This window comes from Mixophyes fleayi, chromosome 11, assembly GCF_038048845.1.
Source record: "Mixophyes fleayi isolate aMixFle1 chromosome 11, aMixFle1.hap1, whole genome shotgun sequence".
In the NCBI taxonomy this organism is placed as follows: domain Eukaryota; kingdom Metazoa; phylum Chordata; class Amphibia; order Anura; family Limnodynastidae; genus Mixophyes; species Mixophyes fleayi.
The window spans coordinates 33,408,861-33,431,953 of record NC_134412.1 but is presented as its reverse complement, the minus strand read 5'-3'; the positions used below and the strand labels follow the sequence as shown (position 1 = coordinate 33,431,953).

General features: G+C 40.0%; 1 protein-coding gene across 1 annotated transcript; it reads left to right on the top strand.

Moving 5' to 3' along the window:
- Positions 1 to 961: 961 nt before the first annotated feature.
- Positions 962 to 22,715, top strand: EMP3 (epithelial membrane protein 3 (MAM blood group)). The gene is made up of 5 exons (XM_075190986.1): positions 962 to 1,145; positions 14,786 to 14,885; positions 15,896 to 15,998; positions 17,507 to 17,647; positions 19,535 to 22,715. The coding sequence occupies exons 2-5, from the start codon at positions 14,808 to 14,810 to the stop codon at positions 19,702 to 19,704; spliced, it is 492 nt and encodes a 163-aa protein (XP_075047087.1). The 5' UTR covers positions 962 to 1,145; positions 14,786 to 14,807; the 3' UTR covers positions 19,705 to 22,715.
- Positions 22,716 to 23,093: the final 378 nt, after the last annotated feature.

Genomic DNA, 23,093 nt, shown 5'->3' with positions numbered 1-23,093 from the left:
AATACTGACATTATCCATTTTTGTACCTATGCCTTCTGCTACCTCGTCGTATGGTGTACCTAACCCCTGTTCCGTGTACACCTACCCAATGCAATTGTGACCAATTTTTTAGTTTGTTTTGCAGTTTTAATTTCTATCCAAAAAATGACCGGTCAAAGCAAAATTCTGTATAATTCTGGGCAGTTTTTTACATATCACACCAGGGGGTATGTTTACTAAACTGTGGGTTTGAAAAAGTGGAGATGTTGCCTATAGCAACCAATCAGATTCTAGCTATCAGTTATTTAATACATTCTACAAAATGACAGACAGAATCTGATTGGTTGCTATGGGCAACATCTCTACTTTTTCAAACCCGCAGTTTAGTAAATATACCCCCCAGGTTGTAATTTGGTGCGCACTGTATTAAGTATCTGTTCACTATAATATGTTTATATTGATTGCCTGCTTATTTATATTAACTTTCAGGAAACCAAATTGTAAGAAATGAAAATGTGTACAACAAAGCACTATTAATAAGACGCCTAACATGTTGGGACTTCCCAAACCAAGCCTCCTCTCCTTTAGTTGAGAAATAAAGACTTTGCTTTAAATATCTTGCTAACGTTATACAATGACGTTAGATACCCACCTATCTATGAAATCTAAATAAATACATTGATGCAAAGATTTTTCTGTACGAAGTGTAATAAATCTTTTCTTTATTGCATAGTCACATTTGTTAATTTAAGGCACATATCCAAACTTTGCAACAAACTCCCCCCCTAGCATTTAATGTTCACCTCTCTTTGCCATTTTTACTGCATATGATCCGAACTTAACTGAAAACATCTGTCTAGAGACAGTTGCAGAATGTGAGTGCTGGACAGCTGCCCAGTTTTAGAAAAGGGGAAGGGTGGTGGTGGGGCAGACGTGATTAATATGCCTAGCAAAGTTCTCTTTTTACATGTGGTTTAGATGGGTGTGGGGTGGGAGGTATAGTCTCCATCAAGTTTAGAAGGGAGGAGTGCCTCAGTGCAAACAACTTAATGTAAACTCCCACTCCAGGCATCACTTTTATGTGAACAGAGGGCTACAGAGAGAGGAACAGCAAAAGTACAGCTATTTTCCACAAGGACTACTTATTTACTACTTACATCTATACGGTAAGGTATTTTGTTTTTCATGTTTTGTAGAACTCTGGATAAAGTCTCAAACTTTTTGTTGGTTTATAAGCTGGTAGAACATTTCTGTGCTAAAAAATGTTGCAAGATAAAGTTGTAACATTGAATAGGCAAAACCAAAAATACATTTCATGTCTTACTAAATAAGAAAACATTCCTTGTTACACTTCTGCCGCATTAAACATAGCTCCCACGTTTTTTTTCACCTACAAATGTAGACAGATGTTGGAAGTAGTTTGTGTTATAGGGGCCTGATATGAGGGAGAAGTGAAATGAATGCCAGACTTGGCATGTGGCTTGAAGTAGGTCTAACTTTTTAACATTTACACTATTCACTTTTGTGTTGGATTTATATATTTGTTTAAAAAGGCCGAAAGAAAGGAATATACTATACAATTATAGTAGATTGATCAAGTGATGAAAAGAGATTTAATATTTTCAAGATGTTTTGTAATCAAGATCTTATATGAAGTGAAATATGAAAATCTAGCTGATGATTGAGGTGTTTTGATTGTAAACATCTGCAAACTACATTGACAGTTAGCATTAGAGACTGGTGTTAGTAATAAAAATAAAGGGTTAATTATTAACATTTAGAAGCCAAGGAATGATTCAAAGCTGCTTGCTCAATATATCTATAGTATATTTGTGTTTCTATCTTCGGTTTTTGACATCAAAGGTTTTCTAAATAATTAGGCTGCATTATTTTATAACCATCTCTTTGTAGGCAAATGTCACTCAAACCTGAAAATACAGTTTTGGGTGAAACACTAAACCAGGTCCTAGAAGATTATTTAACTGGAGTACATATGGCAGATGCCTGGTGCTGCTATACTCGCTCCCGCTGGCAAAGTGCTGTTAGATGTCAGTACGCTGTTAGTCTGACATTACTCGGAACAAGGAGCACAAAATGTTCTGATATCTGCCATAGTCTCCTCGCTCTTGCTGGAATGTTTGGGAGACTCCCGGATTATTTGGAGACCTCCTGGACTCCCAGAGTCAATTCTCCCTGAAAACGGCTCACCAACCTCTTTGGTGGGTAGTGATGTGTCATAATGATGCTGATTTTGTCAACATGACACACCCACTGAGGGCCTGGTGCAGAGTTGGACCTACTCCTGCTGGCTTGGCGTAAAATCCGTACATTTGTACTGCGCATGCCCAGAAAACAAACCGCGCACTTATGCACATAGATTCCTCGCATCCGACACTTGTGTCTGCTTACAACTGGAGAGGTAAGATGGGGGAAGGGAAGGGGAGGTCTAACATAGGCCAAGTACAGTGAGGGTGTGTTTGCGTTATTGTGAACAAATGCAGACTCCACACAGAGATGTATATACACTTGTCAGTAGACCTATCAACAATGAGTGTCTGAGAGCAAGTACAAATACAATCTGTGATGATGATGGTCGCTAGCACTAGCTAGCCGATTCTGATTGGCTGTTTGCAGAATCACCTTCAGATGCTTTCTTCATTGATCATACATATATGATTTTGAGAGGGTATTTCAGCAAGATTTTTAATGTGTATACGAGACAGAGGTTTATATTTGCTGTATTTGAGAGGTTTTTTAATTTCATTCCAACCTTCTAGTAAATGTGTATTTTGCTGTCACAACAAAAATATAAAAAAACTGGGTATAAGTGTATCTGATTTATGCTTGATGTACATCTGACAAAAGAGGCTAATATTGCAGAGCTGCAGAAATCTTACGATTCATTCAACTTTGTATATTTGTGCAATTGTTTTCTTTGTCAACACATTTTACATTTGTGTTTTTTGACGCAAATTCGTTCAAACTCAGCATCAGCCCAAGTGAGCAGGGCACAAGGACACCATTTTACGGCATAATACGCATTTACACACCTACTTGGTGTCATTAAGCTCCGCCCGTGTATTCTTCTAATAACTTTCTATGAATCCTTTTACTCATTCAGTCTTCCCTAATTAATCCTCCTTTCCGTCTTCTCAATCAGGTTCGTAGCTAATCCATACTTACCAACCTTTTTAAAGTTCTTTTCGGGAGATCCCAGACAGGGGGGTGTGGTTGAATGGCGGGAGGGGCAGGGCGCTTTTTGGCCCCGCCCACACATCAAAACACCGTTTTTGTCGCAGGGCGGGGCTAAAATGACGCGATTCACCACGAATTACGCCATTTTGACAGCAAGAGGCCGTTTGCGGGATATTTGCCTGCTCTCCCGGGAGTCCGGGAGATCTACCCGAATTTCGTGAGTCTCCCGGACATTCCGGGAGAGTTGGCAAGTATGTGCTAATCCTGATGGCTTCTTCAGAGTACACTATTAAAAAGAAATCATCACAAACACCCAAAAATAAATACAAACTAGTGCTGTACAGAGTTGTCAGCAATCGGCTAAATTACGGACGCGCATTGAGCAGACTAAAAATGCCACAATTGCAGGCATATGCAAAGCTGCAAGCTACGGTAGGAAGTAGGATCTGTGTCTGGTTTACATCAGGCATACATCACATATACTTGCCCCAATGTTTATAACCATTGTTAGGATTCAATAAAACTTAAAAAACCTCTCTAATAAGGGAGAAACAATTCCCTGTCTCATGTATATGAGAAAAAATTGGTTAAACATGCACACAAAAGCATAAAATATGTACATGTAACAAAGCAAGCACCTATCAGCATCAGCGGAGCATTCACAAACAGCCAATCAAAAGAGGTTCGCAATTGCTGGAAACTGTCATCATCATCATTCACTATTTGTACTTGCTGCTGACCACCAGCAAATAATATGACTTGTTCAGGCATATATGCCACTGTGTCCCAGTCTGCATTTGTTCGCAATTGTGCAAACATTTACTGTACTCAGCCTGCTCTAGAATACTCCTCTCCTCCCCCGTTCTCTCCAGGCACAGTTGTAAATTATACTTGCCAACTCTCCTGGAAACTCTACCGAATTCCGAGTAGGTCTCCCGGACTCCCGGGAGAGTATGGAAGCCTCCCGCATCTGCCCACTTCCTAGTGAAGTGGGCAGAATTAGATCCAAAATGCCGCGATTCTCCGGCAACTGCTGCATTTGACCCCACCCCTTATTGTAAAATGACGCATTTGCATCATTACATCACGGGGCGGGGCCAAATGATGCTATTTGCTGAGCCCCCCCCCCCCCATATATTTTTCTTTCCTTTAAAATATACCTAATAGACTGCTGAGTCGAGTCTTGCCCCCCCCCGGCTAAAATTTGCCGCCCCTCCCCTGATACCAACATACATTATATTACTTTAAAAAGAGGATAACTAATGGAATATCAATGGTAATTGGAGCATGTACTGAAAAATAATTACTGCTCACTCCCACACTACTGTACCTTGAATAAATGTGTTGTCAGTATATCACTAATAGTTTCTAAGACAAAAGTGTTAAAATGGAGAAGTGCTTGAGTAGTGTCACAACTAACCAAACACCTTCTGTTGACACCTTTACATTTTTCCTGTGAACTTCATAGTACTGTGTGCATTAATTGCCCTGCAGGGTGACCACTTTAATGCTGAGCTGCAAAGGAAAAAACAGTCATATAAAAAGTAAACTAGAATTGGATGAAAATAGTTTTCAGTCTTGTTGCTAACAAGGTTTATATTATATTGATAGACACCAGCGAGTGAGCATTAAAAAAAAGTGGTACTTTTAAACAGTAGGAAAAGTCAGAATTGAAATAATGTATATGAGGTAAAATACCATTTTTTTCTACATGTGTGTGTGTCTTGTTTTATAAATGACACTCAAATATATTCACCCATGCCTATTTTTACTTTAGGATGATATTTCCATTTCAATTATTTAAATTAAAGTTAATTAAAATATATCATGTATTGTAAGGTGGTTTACAAACATTTGACACAGAGCTGTAGGAAGACCTGAAATCGTCTGATTACAGGACAGTACTACTAAACTTTTCTAATCATTCCAGTTATAGCAAAGAATTCTGTATGAATGCTAACTTTGTCCAAGCATTCCAGTTACAGCAAAGGAATATGCAAGAGTTTGGAATATCTCAGCTGAATGGAGGAGCAACACCCAATGCACAGTACTAGAATACACTGAGTTATATTGAAGGCAAGTGGATTTTTAACAGATGCAGCAAGTTTTACCACACATGCTGTATTCTAACAGTCGAGGCATAATGTTTTCTTGGCAACAACCTAAGTGTCCTATTCATCTCAAGGGGATTCAAGCAGTTGAGCAGCCGTATGCCCCTCCTTACCACATAATGATGGTCATTTACTAGCCACAGAATATGCGGATGAACAGTACATTTATTTATGAGCAAATGCAGCCACCTCTCCATCTAGTGTATATGAAGCAGCACGCCCACGCCCAGAGGTGAGGACCAGGGAGCAAGTGGGGGGGGCGTAATGCATACTTGCCCACTCTCCCAGAATTTAGTGAGACTCATGAATTGCAGGTAAGTCTCCCGGAGCAGGCCATTCTCCTGCATCCCACCCACTTCCAAGTGAAGTAGGCAGGATTGGTGCCTCCATGATGCGATTCTCAGTGAATCACGTAATTTTGGCCCCCCTCCCGCTTTAAAATGATGCATTCATGTCCACCCTCACACCCCACCATCCCGGAGGGGGAAGGGGGAAAGTTGGCAAGTATGGTGTAATGGCATCACGACTACCCCGCCGCCAGTACAATGGGTCTGCCATGATGACACAATATAGAGTGAACTGCATCAATGTGGTCTGGCCTACTTTGCAAGAACATCGGGCGGGATCCGGGAGGTGTGGCATAATTTTCCAGGAGTCTGGGAGAATTCCCCAACATTTTTAGATTTGCAGGGCTGAAAAGTCTCTGCAGACACCAGGTACACTGGAAATGCCTTCCTAAATGTCTAGTGTCAACACAAAATCCAAAATTTCATTTTTTGCAGAACACAGAATCAGGCGCATTACCGTGACGAACCCTCGGTATTGAACACCATAATCAGCACGTCTGGCAGGGAAGCCCTGCAATAGATGCCATCTTGACACATTAACAGATGTACAAACCCATAAACAGCGGAGAAAAAGTGCCAGGGCTAACATCTGGGGGACAAACAGGGCACATGCTCAGGGCTCTAGGAGTCCTGTGGGCCCTGTAAAACTCTGCAGCATGTGTTACTATTTTATTCATTTATATGTTATTAAAGTTTAGTTCTAGCAGCAATCTTGCTACATGAAAGAAGCAGGGGACAGATTCATTTACTGATCTGAGTTCAGGGCCAGAATACTTGTACAATGGGGAAGTGATATAATCACTTTCACAACCTCATGCTAACAGCAGCCAGTGCAGGAGTCTGATGCTTGCACTCTCTGCTCTCACTGAGCCTCATATAAACCAAGACCTCCACTCCTCCCAGACAGTTCAGATCAGCTACTGCTGCAGCACCACACAACTTCCATGGCAGTTTGTGACACAACAGTGAGTCTATGACAGTAATCAGAACCATGCAACGTGTTGTATCCCTCTTTCCCATCCTCAATGCACCAAATCTTTGAAGTGGTTGAGGGCAGAGCTGCTCAATTTTTGATCAGGGATGCATTTTATATAATAACTATTGCATATGGTCTGATCTGCTACAAAACAAAGACCACTGGGTTTCTATGGATATTATAATACAGAATATGCAGTATTATGCAGCAACAATTCAAAGTCCATAATTCACACATACATTATCCTTGAAGATAACAAGTAGGCTGTATGAACTTTGTTTCATATAAAAGTCTGTGGATTCCAGCTTACCTCCATTTTCACCCCAACATTACAAAACTGTCCCTGTTACATGCAGCCCTCCCCTCCCTAACATAGTCACATAAGTGGACAGGCCATTGTCTCCCATTCTGATGACTTGATTGGCTACAGGCTGTTCTATAACCGCCCACTTCAAGAGTGAACCCCACCCCAGGTGAGCAGGAGTTGAAGTCAGATAGCAATAAGATGTTTAGAATCTAATCAAACACACCTTAAAGTTCAAACTTGTGTATAATAACCAATAATGTGGCAATAATATTACAAATCACCTTAGTTATAAGCAGGACAACTTGGAAGGAGAGTACAAATTACTATAGGACTTCGAGATGGCAATGTTTACTTACTGGTAACTAAAACACATGAAAATAAAATATGCTTAAGATTAAATTTCCAGTGATAAAGTGTAGAAAGCACATGGTGTGGGAGGGGATGCTTAGTGTGGTCGGATGACTAACATCTGCTTTTAATTTAAGAAAAAACACAAGGACATTTTTGTGTAAGTCACAGGAAGTCAGAAAATAACATAATTTTCTCCATTTCTTTCTCTCCGTGTGTGAGTGTGTTCATGTCAAATTGTTCATCAGAGCTTTCAAGCTTTAAATTAGCGCTACTGAAAATAAACCCATTTACTGCTGGGTGGCTGTAAACAGACTGTTGTGCAGGATTGTTGAGCTGCTTCCCTGGATACCCAGATGACCTTGTTCACATTCCTGCTAGTTTAGAGAGAGAGAAAACACTGCATATAGCAACAACAACTGCACTGTTGTAACCCCATTGGATGGTTGGGGGTGAAGGGTGATGGTCAGAGGTAGAAATGTGATACAACAATATAGTAAGGTCATTCCTGTTCAGCTTCATCTTATTGATTTATGTGGGGCCAAAGACATAAAAAAATAGCTACATTTAATGAATTTAACTCATTCCATGACAATATAAAAATGAGCTGTATTTAGAGTCAGTTACAGTCCATACATAAATGTCAACTCTCTCCAATGTACTAAGACAGTTCTCTGTTTCAAAGATTCTTTCCTGGAAATGTCAATAATGAGCAACTGTACAGCACAATTTTTCTTATTCTGGTAACCTCATCACATTCACACCTATAAGACTTTTTCCAGAGCAGAACCTCTCTTAAAGAATTCACTAGCTGAAAACATCAGACAGAATATCCTTATACTACCTAACTCTTACCACTCCTGTTAAATCTGGTTCACCACTGACAATCTCTCAACCTTAACCTTATTATTCCTGCAGACTTTCCTTGTGTATTATCATGATGAACAAAATGCTAGTGAGCAGTGCACTCGTGTCTTGTCTCAACTTATTTTTGTTATATTATTATCCATGTTTGTTTGCTGTGTTCTCCTACTCTTCAGTGTGATGGGATATGCTAGTGCAAGTTAATGAAGGATGAAATGAATATAAGAGGAATATTTAATATGCAAATGAATTACAATATAACAAAGTTCAGTAAGTGCACTAAGATTCATGTACAGTAGTGATCGGCAACTTGATACATTTCACAGGCCGCATGTCCCGCCCTCCAAACTTCAAAGGTGCTGCTCATTATCCATAATCTCACTATTAAAAAAATCAAAATGACTTGCACATACCCACATCACACACGCACATCACTCATACCCACATCACTCATACCACAATTTCCCTACATGCCCTTCAGACCTTCCACATCCACTCAGCCCCCCCCCCCCCAGTTGTTAAAAAAAATCTACCACATGCCCTCAGATCTCCATTTTCCACAAAATGCCCCACACACTTTCAGATACCCACCTGCCATAAAATACCCCACTCTATAATTTCCCACATTCTTCACAAATATTTAATGGTTTTATACTTGTGAGAAGATGGTTATTTGAGAGGTAGGGTACAGAGCTGATCTAAAGTGCTGACAATTCTAACACATACTTGCCTACTTTTAATACCTCCCCTCTGGGAGATCATGTGACAAGTGTCACATTGCGTCACCGTGGCTTCGCCCCTGCTATGAAATGCTGAAGTTCACGGAAATTTTATAGTGGAGGGCGGGGCATAACATAGTGATTGCATAATTAAGCTCCACCCCCACCAAGACCCAGGACGATGTCAGGGAGGAAGTCTGAGAGGACTTCCCAAAATTCGGGAACCTCTTGGATATTCCGGGAGACTAGGCAAGTATGTCCTCACTTTTCTGCTCTGGAAAAGTTCAAATGGTCATGCAAAACAGAATCTATTTTTTTATTAAAAATAGCAATCCAAAAGCTTTTTTCTTTAAATTTTATACAGTCCATTCAGTATTTCTGGTCTAGTGAGGGCATTCCAACCTTAAATCCCCAACCCCACACCCATGCTTATCTATGAGCATATAATACTGTGATCTAAACCACTTCACTTGAACACTTTATTTGCCTACATAATCGCAGTTGCATTACAGAGGGCTTCTCACATTCTCCAAATACTTGCAAGGACAGTGGTCCCACTATAGCTTTACAGTTATGTATAGCACTGGGGCAAAACTTACTGCTGCTAATTGTAATCTCAAGTTTCATTTATGAATCTTGACTTCATTGTTGTTCAAGTCAAGGTATGACATGTTATTGTGATATTTCACAAGTAGATGTGGTTTATCAGTGTAATCTATTTACAAAAGACTATACCAGCACATCCTTAATATACCAGAGTCATTCTCCTTTATAGAGAGTTAAGCAGAAGAAAAGCAATTTATAAGATAGTTTCTATCAGGATAACAAACCTTGAAATTGACGTTGGGCTTACTATTTAATGGCCATTTCATAATACTAATTGCTGTGATGTATTCAGAAGAATGGCAGGTATGCTTGTAGCAGTGAAAGTATAAAAGGATTATATTAGGATTGTCATACACCCAAAAATATTCATTAATTTCAGTTTTTAAACCTATTGTTCTATTTTCATTGTAATTGAATGAACATGGTGTTCTACAACTATGCACATGACTTGTCTCTCCGATCTGTCTGCCATGTCGGAGATAAGCCTCATTGGTTGCATGTGTGTCTCCATTATTCTGATAGGCACCCATATGTATTGCCCTGCCATTAGTACACTGGAAACACCAGGTAACATACTTGACTATTTGGATGATGACCCTATGAAGACCCTGACATTGTGATACCACAATCTACAAGAATTGATTTTTGTGTGCCGCAAACTCAATGTAAAACTCCTGTTTATGCTGGAAAGCAGGCTTGGGTAAAGCAAATAATTGTGATTCTGTTCCCTAACTGTGAGTGCTTTAATGTCAGATAGGTGTTCCACTGCTTCTAAAAACGGACCAATGAGACTGCCCGACCAGCTTCACAGTAGCTATGACCTCATCCACTTAAATTACATATAAAGGTCATACTTGCCGACTATTTAAAACTCTCCGAGAGATCTTGGAAGACAGGTCATGTGGACAGGGGGTAGGAGGGCCATGACCCTGCCCCCTGCCTGCTGCTAGGAAATTCCCAAATTAATTAAGCCCTGCCTCCGTCACGTCTGGTAGGCTGCCCACTCTTCCGGGAATCCGGAGGGCTCCCTGAAATTCCGGGAGAGTAGGAAAGTATGATAAAGGTTAAGATGTAGAGACAGTTATCCATACTTTCCTACTCTCCCAGAATGTCTGGGAGACCCCTCCCCCTAACTTCGAGGTATCCTCCCAAACTCCCAGGAGAGTAGGCCACCCTCATGGATAGTACTTCTGACACTATTTGCATCATCACTGCCTCGCTGCACAATGGCGCAATTTGTTACATCACGTAGCGCTGCGCAGGGCCTTAGTGATGCCATTTTTACAGACAGATACTTAAGAAAACAAAGGAATTATTCCCTTTTATCGTGAATAGCTAGCTGAGTTGCGAAAATGACATATATTACCTTTATCAGCGATTGCAGATTTTTTACTTGTGTGCCATATCATGCCTAAAAGTATTATTTATTACTTGATTAAATATATTACCGATGACCTGTTTGAAGATCAAACATGATGTACGTGATTGCATTATTTATCATAATTCCAATATATCTGAATGCTATGTGTGATTAAAAAAGGCAGGACCTCGTCTGTCATTTCTCTCTAATGACTTAATTTGAACTCATTAATATGAGGCTGTAAGTAAAGGATAAATAGACCAGGCAAATATGAAATGTATTTGGATTAAAGTCATTAAAATGTATTTTTCTTATATTCTTTGTTTTCCATTTTCACATAACAAAAAATGAAGGTTGCGGCCCCAGCTGCTTTCTCCTATGGGGACCTCTCTTTCACCCACTCTGTCAGACCTGATGTTTGCCCAGGCAGTGGGGTGGGTATCCTCCTATTCCCCAATTGTACCTTTTGCGTCATCTCCCCTGAGCCCTCCCTTTCATTCTCCTCCTCCTCTATCTGTATGTTCTACCCCATCAATCTCCATGTCTCAGTCATCTATCACCCCCCTGGTCCCACTTCCCAATTTCTTGATAATTTTGATCTTCCCTCATCAGATCTCCCCTCCATTATCCTAAGTGTCTTTAACATCCCCATCGACAAACACACAGGCCCAGCATCCATCAAACTTCTTGCCCTTTCTTCCTCTTTTGACCTTTCACAATGGACCTCATCCTCCACCCACTGTCTTGGTCACTCCCTTGACCTCGTCTTCTCCCATTATTGTGTTCTTTCTGACTTCTCCAACTCTCACTTCCCACTCTCTGACCACCATTGCTTCTCATTCACTAGTTCCTCATCTCCTGCACCCCTTCCCATTCCCAAATCTACCCTTTCTAAACGCAGTCTTGAAGCTCTTGATCCTGCTATTTTTTCCTCTTCACTTGATATTTTCCTCTCCCCTCTATCCACACTGGCCTGCCCCAACCCAGGGGCCACCCTCTACAACCACACCTTCTCCACAGCTCTTGAATCTGCTGTCATCACCTCTTCTGTCCACCTTCGCCCTGCTCTAAACCCAAACCTTGGCACTCCAAATTTACCCAGGTCCTTCAAAAATGCAAACATACTGCCAAATGCCACAGGAGGAACTCTCATTCCTTGGCAGACTTCCTTAATTTCAAGTTCATCATCTCATCCTACAGTTCAACTAAACAATCAAGGCTCTCATCTCTTCACAGTCCTCCAATCCCAAGCTCCTTTTTGCCACTTTCAACACATTCCTTTGCCCCCCATCCTCCCCTCGCCTCCTCCCTTACTGCCAGTGACATTGCCTTCTTGTGCACTCCCAAAATTCTGGCTCTCAGACACAGCTCCTCCTCCCATCATTCTTCTACCACCCCTATCACTCCACCCTCCTCTCCCACCAGCCACAACCTCTTATGCTCCTTCCGCCCCCTTCCAGGTGACGAAGTTCATTCTCTTATTTTATTCTCTCCACCCTAATCCTGCCCTCTGGATCCCATTCCCTCTCACCTCCTTCGCTCCCTGTCCCACTTCACTGCCTGCTCCCACCTTGCTCACCTCTTCAATCTGTCCCTCTCCAATGAAATTTTCCCCTCATTCTTTAAACATGCTCTTGTTTCACCCATTCTTAAAAAACTAATCTTGACCCCACCTCACTATCTAATTACTGCCCCATTTCTCTTCTCCATTTTGCCTCCAAAATACTTGAGCGGCTGGCCTACAACCGTCTCAGCAGTTATCACTCTGACAATTCCTCCTTGATCCTCTGCAATCTGGCTTTCACTCCCTCCATTCCACATAAACCGCATTGACCAAAGTCACCAATGATCTTCTATAAAGCTAAATCCAGGTGCCATTCTCCCTGATTATCCTCCTGAACCTCTCTGCAGTCTTTGACACCATGGATCACCATCTCCTACTCCACAACTTTCACACCATTGACCTTTCTGACACTGTCCTTTCATGGTTCACCTCCTACCTTGCCAACAGCTCCTTCACTGTTCCCACCTCTGGTCGTCCCCCCCCCCTATCCATCCCACCTGTTTAAAAAAGTCTACCAGTCCCCGACTTAACCATTTCACCATGTAATATACCTCACCCTCTTTCATCCTTCATCTCTCCCACTCTTGCACCTCAAATCCCCTTTCATTGGCTTACCATTGTCTGCCCCTTTCCCTTTAGATTGTAAGCTCGAGTGAGCAGGTCTTTCCTCCCCCGATCATGTTTTATTGCACCAAATCACATCATATTGTTTGATTTGGTCATTAAAACTTCCTAAAAATCATGATCAATAATGGAACGATGTCAGGCAAATGTGAAATTGTGTACGCACTCACGACCAGCAGTGTAGGCAGATCTCTATAGAGTGTGCAGAGTCACAATCTTTTCAGCAAATCGATATGACAGATGAAGAGCACAGATCTGAAGGTAAATCATGTAGGTGTGTACACATAAATCTGCTCATCGGGACTTTTAGTCGTTGGTAAAATCTTTACAGAAATCGCATCTGCAGTAAATTTCTGTAATGTGTACCCAGCTTTACTGTGATATCTTCATCTTTCACCGTAACTATAAAAATTAGTAGCATACTAACATTCAAGGTTTGTATAAAAATGTGCACCATGCAACAATGGACATTTCACATAAAGTGCACTTTAATAACATCAAAGTATTTATAATGGAGTGTATTTTAGTATGTCATGAGGCAGATGAGGACTAGAGATTTATCAGACTTTGAACATTAATTTGTGTAAAAAAAATATAGAGCGTTATCTCATAGAGATCATCAATAAACATATCACATCATGCTAAAACTATTATCTGGTCACAAACTAAGAACATCATTCTCACACATAGTTCGGAATCATTTCACACTCTTAGCCAGTCACAGGAGACCATGAGGCACCAAGCTGGATAACACTTTGTTAAATGTGTCAAGATGGCATCAATGGTGTGAATGCAAAATGTTGCTCCTCCTGATGGAAAGTGCTGGCGAACAAGGCATTCCTTGCCGAAAGCAGTCTAGGTGCATCAATGTGCCTCATATTGCACCCGTAGGGTAAAAAGAGGGTTAATGTTTCAAGATTGAGATTTTTAAACAATCTTCAAAGAGTGGAAGTAGAACGATTGAACATTTAGGGAGTGTTATCAGTTTAGCAGTTGGTCTCGGAAAAAGGTGGAGGAGATTTGGGGCTAGATTTACTAAGCTGCGGCTTTGAAAAAGTGGGGATGTTGCCTATAGCAACCAATCAGATTCTAGCTTTCACCTATTTAGTGCTTTCTACAAAATGACAGCTAGAATCTGATTGGTTGCTATTGGCAACATCCCCACTTTTTCAAACCCGCAGCTTAGTAAATCTAGCCCTTGATGTCTCCTTTTACTTCCAATTACACGCCTTTATTGCATTAACCAGGTGACATTTATATGGGAAAGTGCTTTTACAGGCACTACTAATGTAAAAAAAAAAAAGAAATATAAAGAAAAACAAATGAGACAGATTACGACATTTTATGTCCCCTTACTGTTATGACACATTTAAGATATAAATGAGTAATGTTTTTGGAGAAATTGTAAAAGTTACAATTATTGAAAATGGTCAGTCTGAAAATGCATTTGCAATAAAATGTTTGTACCGCAGACTTTTCATGAATGACCCTTACAGTAACCAGCTCTGCACTGGCGCTGTTTCAACTTCCATTACCTCCATTTTCCTGCTATGCGCTATGTATTGTTTGCGCTTTTCAAAATCTTTGAAAACTGCAATAAATAATGTACATAACATATTATAGTAGGAGAATGGTGTCCTGCATAGGGGAGAAGTATTTAAAAGGTTAATGCTGCCAGCATAGAGCAAAATATTTGATATAAAAGTTATGCTTTACAGTTAATGACTCCTGGTTGTTTTTAGATTTTATTTATAACAAGTAATAACAGTTCATTGTTTTTCTTAGTTTATCCACTGAAGATCTGAAGATGAGTTGCCTACTCTTTGCTGTAACTGCAATGCACATCATCATCTTGATTATGCTCTTCGTTGCCACCCTTGACAATGTAAGAAAAAATGATGACATTTCACTTCATTGTTTCATCAACTTCAGATAGTTGCAAAAAAACAATTGAACCACACATACACTGGTCATGTCAATATAGTTTATTTAAAGAAACAAAGATTTCTGCAAAATATTGTTTTGAACAGAGATTCTTACTCATTGGGGTCATTAGCTAATGCCGTCACATGGTAATTATTTTGATTGAGTCCCTGACTGCACAGATTTGGTGACTGTTGATATGCAGTATCATTCAGTAACCACTGTGGATATGAATGGCCCTACAAGCAAAGAATAATTAATATAAACTAGAGCTCTAATATTTTTCCTAAAGAAAATCAAGACATTCATGTTACACAAAGGTTGCTAAACGTTTGATATCTTTGCAGTACAGTATTTACAACCATATCACCACAAACATTAGCAAAATAACTGTACAGGGTACTGTTTGAACATGCATGCAAAACGTCTGGAGAATAGAGCTAATCTGTACTTGCATGAAATGTAAAAGGAGGCTATACGGTAGCCAGGAGTCAGAACATCTGTATACAGGTGTTCTGGGGATGCATCTAATGATGTGTCAACTGAACACATGCACTTTTTACATGAGCCCTATAATGCAGAAGTATAGCAGACAGTGCTATGAGGCAAAACGCAAGGAGGCCACTAAATTTAATGGAAGTGTGCTCATTACTTTCCCAGACAGTACGTTATAAAATATAGAGATGGAACTGGTCGGTTTTGGACAAGTGGCATGACCAAGCACCCTGATCACATGTTCTCCCATATCCGTATCTCTGTTACTATGGAGTGTGTGACGTTACTATGACACCATCTAGTGTGCCCTCTGCAGGCTGGCAGAACTGGATTGTGCCATATGTGGAAATAAATCGTTCTTCATCTGTATATGTCTTCATTTAAAGCTGTCTGTCCATTTTAATTGTGGAAGATTATTAAATACAATAGTGGAAATCAATCTGCAATGTAACTTTTTCATCTTTCTCATCAATCCAGTCATGGTGGGTGCTGCCAGAAGATGGTACTTTGAATCTGTGGCATGACTGCATTTATAACAACAGCTCAGAGAGCTGGGTGTGCTCCTCAGTGTCTACAAGTGGTAAGTCATACCCACACTACATAGATACAGCATAAGTATGTTTGAAAAAAGCAGGAAGAGTTGTCACCTTTTAGAAAATAAAAACCAGAAAAGCACTGACTACAGCCATTAAGCAGCCACTGCATAGCCGTTCCTGTGTGTAATATGAATCATGACCCCCAGCCTAATGCTGCCTATTAAAGCACTGATTCATTATTTGTTCTCGCCAGATCTTCAATCGATGATCTTAAAAGCCACTGGCTGTATGGCTCATACTCATGGAACATCCATGCTGTAAATTTAATACACGCCGGCAATGTAATGTTATAGAGACATGAAAATTATTAATACTGACATGAGACATAAAACCTTCAGTGCTCAGAAAATGTACCATTGTGTCTTGACATTTGGTTCTCATCTCATTTCATTTTAATTCATATTTGCATCACTTAACCACTTAGGAACCGTAGAGTATTCGCTCCTTGGTGACCAGCCTAATTTTTATACCTTTTTATACAACGGGGGGAATACAATTGGCTGAAGTAACGCAGCCTGCACGCTATTACTGTTACTAAGGTAGTAATACGTATAATTACCGTTAGTACGGTAATCTTTAACAATGGTTTTTGCTTGTAATTCCCTAAGCCGCGAGCAAAAAACAGAAATCTGGGTTAAATTTACCGTATTAATGGTAATAAGTTTAATGCTGTGTTGTTACGGGAGGAGGGGGGATTGAATTCCCCCTATGGGTTTTATATAGAAGAAGACTGGGCAAAATAAGGGAAAAAAGAAACTTTTCTATAATTCTTCGTAAAATTACTTTCAGCAATTAGTGCTATTCCATAATTTTACCCCAAAATGTAGCCAGTATACCAAATATGTGTCCTTTATACAAGTTCTGACAATTATAGGGCTGAGAAACAAAAGGTCCACACAGGTGTGATTGTCAAATGTGAAAAAGAACTGGGTCTCCTAAACATACCTGACTTTCAATGGACGTTTTAATATTACTTAAATCTGGTGCTGGAAAATCACCCCATGGTGCATGTGTCAGTCTTGGAATATTTTTCCGGTAAAGGTATACTATGACAGTACAATACTTTAGGGTGGTAGTGTGTGGGGGTAAGACCAGGAGTTCGGGTTTTGTGTATTTCATTCATATTTACATGAACCTGTTTCCAGTACCAGCAGAAGAGGGGTCCCTGAACCACCCAAAGCCTCCCAGCAGGAAACTGGATAAAATGTCTACAAAATTATTTCAGCCAGACAAAGCCGAGCTGCCATGGTGAAAACTGAACTGAAATGCTAAAATGTGACCCTTTATAATTAGAAAAATAGTAAATATTAATATTCCTAAGTTAAGGCAATTGAGTTAAAGTTGACGTAATAACGTTTTTACTAATTTAAAGTCCCAGCCAATGTCTCAGTGAACAGACCATTAGCCATGACATCCAGAACCATGTTTAGAAGTATCAGCACTGCAGTAAGTGACCGCAGCAGCTATGTAATTCTTGTCTCTTGTTCCCCAGAATGGTTCCATGCTGTGCAGGCTCTCATGGTCCTCTCAGTACTGTTCTCCAGCTTATCCTTCATGCTGTTCATGTGCCAGCTCTACACCATGGAAAGAGGGGGACTCTTTTATGCAACAGGCATCTTTCAGATTCTCGCAAGTAAATAATTTTAGTTACTGATCTGATCAAATGTCTATATGTCAATATCAATCATTCAGTGGTGTGCCCTGTCTATTAATGTATTTCTATATTAATATCACTTTTATGCTAGGATTCAGGACTACTCAGTAGTGTATGATCATAGATTGAGTCACATCCTCGTAGTTACAGTTTTGAAGAAGTTTTGTGTTGATGAGAAATAGATGAAGACAAACGATGATTCATGAGAAAGTCCATGCATGAGAAAGTAATAACATATTATTCATAGGGAGTTCTGCAGTGACAGTTTGTACTAACTGGGAGATGTTATGCTGATATCCAAAAGGAAGATTAGTGTACTGTGCATATTGAAAGCAACAAAAATGTATGATAGCTTTTTTCTCATAATGAAAATGATACATAAATAGATAAGGAAGGTAATAAAGTGTTACAGCAGGCACTACTGCTAAGGCCTCAAACCCACTGCATTAGTTACATGCATTATTCTTGTTTTTTTTGTTGGTGGTAAAACACATGTAAAACACATGTAAATGGGTATAATTTACCATTGTTTCTAGTGTCAACATACCCACTACCAATATGACTTGCACTTACTATTGTTGCAGAGTTCCATTGGTTGGACCCATTTTGTCCTAGCTGGAGGAACAGGTTCATACTGACCACTTTCCACACAAAGAAAGCATAGTATATTTAGAGTTTATGATAGAGACACCAAACATCCTACAAACATCTATAACATGTATATTATTGTGCACTAAGCATATGAAATGTTTGTACTACATGCAGGTTTGCTGAAGGTAATCTCAGGCCCTGGTGCTGCCCTCCAGGGTCTCTGCACCATCTCAGGGTGTATGTCCATATAGAACCCCATCATGCTTTGCCTGCAACCAAAGCAAAAGATGATGGAGTGGTGTGATCACACGGACTACTAAGAAGCTATTGGACCGCATAATCACTTTTCCCAACCTTCAATTTGGCTCTGCTGGGGTCATCATAATTTTCCATCCCGAGGGCTGTAAGGGTGGCCTGGGTATCGTTAGCATGCCCCATCTCCCTCTTCGCACCCCTGGCTACAATGTAATAATTAATTACAATTTAGCAGTGAACTCCTCTAGGTAGATGTTTTGGACACGTCATATCCGAGATCGGCAGAGGCTAACCTTAATGTACTTTATGATCCAAGCTGGAAACCTGGAATGTGGGATGGAATTTGTCAGAAATATGAGTCAGCAACTTTAAACAGGGTGGTTCTAAGATCTGAGAAAGGCAAGGTTAGAGACAATAATGGATACTGGTGCACAGGAAATATTTGCCATTACCCATAGCAACCATTTTGTAGCACTGACATATGACAGAATTTCTCATAATTGCACCAGTTCCCACACATCACTCAATATACTGTAATTTGTCATTTCATAACATGCCTCAGAGCAGGCGCGGGCTGGCTGATGTCAGCCCGGGGGGCGCACAGGCGGCTGCATCATATGACACGGGACGCGGCCGCATCACCACACCACATTGGTTTACTGGCGATATTGCTTCCGGGGGGCAACATATGCCGGCCGGCCGCCCCCCGGAAGAGAGAGTAACATATGCCGGCCGGCCCTGACAGCTAAGATTCTGAGCGGCCCAGGTACCGATACCACCCTGCCACCCGGCCCAGCCCGCCCCTGCCTCACAGGTGTCACTAGTTTCTAGTTAATTGATAGGCTCAGTTGTCATGAATATTGGTTCAATCAGCAAAATGGCAGCCTCCATTGCGAGTAGGCAAAGGGTATACTTTTAAAACTTGGTTTCAACTACCACACACATAAAAATATTATTATATATGTGTTACTGTGTTCTGTATGTTGAACTCTGGATAACTGCATGCTTTCTATTATGCAGGTCTTGCTGTCTTTTCTGGAGCAGTGATCTATGCAATCCATGTAAAGGAGTTTAACAAAGACAAGGGTGAAGGAGGACATTTTGGGCACTGCTTTATACTGGCTTGGGTGGCTTTTCCTCTCAGCATGCTGAGCGGAATCATGTACATTCACCTAAGAAAACGGGAATAACCGTGAGAACAATTTCCTCTTTCTACACATCAGAAGATATGAAGAAAGCACTGTGGTCAGACTCTCTGGGATTGATTACTGCTCGTTGGGTTTAACCATCTTCAGCCTGACGTGAAACCAGGTGACCAATTGCATTGTAAATATAATCATCGTCATCATCAATACCCGCTCCATGGATTTCCAAGCTCTGGGAAATAAATGGCGTACATTAGATATGACTTGGCTACCCTCAGAGTGGATTTCATGAACACAACACACAAATGCAACCTGTCTAAAAAGCCAACCATCCTTTTGGCAATCATTTTGATGCACAGTAGAGACAGCCCTTGAAGAAAAAATATAACCCTTCGTATAGTATAGTTTCATTTTCCTTAGACTGAATGAATTAATCATTTGAAGCTTATTGCATGCAGAGAACATGCATTGTCAGCATGTTTCCATTTAAACGTACCTTAAGGAATGCAGCTGGTTGGAAGTAAATCATAGAAGCCAATACAGAAAATTCACACCACAATAGTGCAGTTGGAAGGCACAGGAAGAGAGGAGGGTCAAAAAGAATTGGTTTGTACATGATCTTCAAAACAATATAAACAATATTCAGGACATGACTACACATAAATGAATGCAACAGTGTTATTTCATAAAGGAGAAACGTGTATTTAGCTTATATCGTATTAGTGTAATAAACAGATCGTTACTTCACCGCCTTGCTATTGACATAGTAATAGGAAAAATATATATATTTTAACCCACAATGGTTATGTTTTGTGTGTACCATCCATTTATCTCCAACTCCACAATACTTGCTGTATTTGAAAGAGCGCTAGAAAGATTTGGTCGGAAAAGGTCTAGAAAAACCTCCACAGGGTCACTAGTAGTTACAAAGTGACAGAGGTTTGCTAAAATTGGAGGACAATGCACCAGCTGTACAATATTATTTTGAATGTAAAAAACCCAAAACACAATTAAAAAGCAATAGGTTTAATTAAAAACAATGTTTCTCTAATTTGCAATGCAATACAAATGTAATACAGACAACATATACGTTTCTTTCTTAGGCTGGGAACACACTACAGGAAAATTCGATATTAGTGATTTTAACAACTAGAGGAAAAAAAAGTCCCGATCAGCATGCCAAATTCATATGTATACACTATACACATTGTACACTATTTACTCTCAGATCTGTGCTCTTCATCTGTCATAAGTAGCAGCATAGTGTCGGTGATGTAGACGGATTCATGTTTTGGTGGAAAGGACTTTGAGTTCAATAATTGTCAAAGATGATAATCTATTTTAACCTCCACATCCCCTTTGGTAAAGATCCACCAAAGAAGTAGAATAAATCCCACGTTGACTATACAGAAGCTGTTAGCCGGAGGGAGAGAGAGAGAATGCTGGGGGAATGAAGCCCATCATAGACACACACAGTTATGTGGGGACGGGTGGTATGGAATGAATGTGGCACCTGAATGGATGACAGCAGCTCCTGTCTGACACCACATTCACGTCCTTATTCCTGTCCTACCTGTTGCTCCCCCCATCTGAGAAGTGCCGTGATCCGGGGCCATTGGTCAGGAAAACATGAGGGAACAGGGTGATGCCCATTATTTCTATGTATTAATAAATCCAGAGAAGTAAAGTTCTTTATGTATAACCTCTGCCAATATGTTTCTATGTATAGACCAACAAACCGACTTTATTTCCGACTAATATGTTAGGTATAGTTCTTTTGACACAATATCATTGTTCTGACATCTGTTCCATGACATTCATCTATCTGCTTCATGTTAGGATTGAAATCCACACTTGTAACGGTGGCCTTTAAAATCCGCTCCAGGGAAGGCTCATCCTAAAATAAATAAAAGACAGATGAGATATATTTCTCCAGAAAGTAACACACTGCCAAACTACATAACCAGGTTATTGCTATGATCACAGTTGTACAGCACAAATTGTACATTTACAATCTAACTAATGCACAGCCAGGCAGCGGCCTGAGAAGCGCAAGTCTCATCCCAAGGAGTACAAAGATGACAGGGGAGCTGTGAAAGCTGAGCTGCTGTGAGGACAAAGACAGTCGTGAGGGCATGCACCCTACAGAATTTTAACAATATTGTTCCATCATTGAACGAGATTGTTAGTGCTGTTTAAAAATCTTGTTCAATGATACAATGTGCTTTGGAACGATAATCGCTCCTAGTTGCAGGGTACACACTACTGTGATATCGGGTCAACCGGACGTTTATCGTCTGATTGGCCTGATAATCTGCTGAAAACACTGTAGTGTGTACCCAGCCTTACTATCATAACATATTCTTCATTGGTGTCATAAATACAAACACTACTTGTTTTTTTAAATCTGCTTAGATTAACAAAATTGCTTACACTATTCTACCATTTAGGGTCTTTTTCAATTTTCCTTACATATAATCCATTGTATGCAAATACAGTTAAATAGGTGGTGTCATATAAAATGACTGACTTTTATTGTGTTCTAATAAACAACAACAACCTTAAGTGTATGTGGACTTTTTTTCTCCTTTTGTCTTTTGACGCTAGGTTTCCAGGACAACCAATAACTGATAATGTACATAGAACGTACACACGCTGCACTGTTGCATTATACCTACTTCAATTGCATGTCTTGAGTACATTTGTTATTTTGTAGGTATGTAATGTGTATATCATATATAGGACCTTAGAATGGTAAACTAAGAACTAAGGACATCATGCAAAATATCTTTCCTTAAAAAAGAAAAAGATGTGTAAACTACATTGGCATATGTTTTCTACATATTTGTGTTTATCATTATGCAGTTTCCCATAGACTATTGTGTGTTAGTGAAAACTGACTCCAATAAGCAAAGGCACAGGCCAAGTATTAACAACATCCTATTATTCTTTTAGCACGTGGGTGCAAAGTTATTGCTGCTTTAATTTTTGTTGCAAAATCCAAGACCTCTGCAAAAAATTCCAATAGCGAAATGAATTAAAGCTTTGTTTTACAATTTGGAGTAGAGACTGGTTTGTTGCTCAATACTTGCTTGAAAAGCTATACAAATTAATTGAAAACTGTTACTTCCTTTTCTAGAGAATGCCTTCAAGGTGCATTGTCTGTAACAAAGTCTCTGAAGAGGTGCAGATATGAAAGCTTGCTTTGTCAGGGTAGGCGTAAGAATCAGGCTCACTGTGTTAGTCATAGTCCTATGAAGGTCAGCTTGCTGGGGTCAAAGTTTATCCTATCATGGTCACCTAGCACACACTGTTCATTTTTTCTTATTTCTAACATCTTCTTTGTTAAAACATTTCATTCATTTGATCTCAAATTCCACTATTCTGTATAACTCTACACATGGCCTCTAAATATGCCGCACTTTGAAATGTTT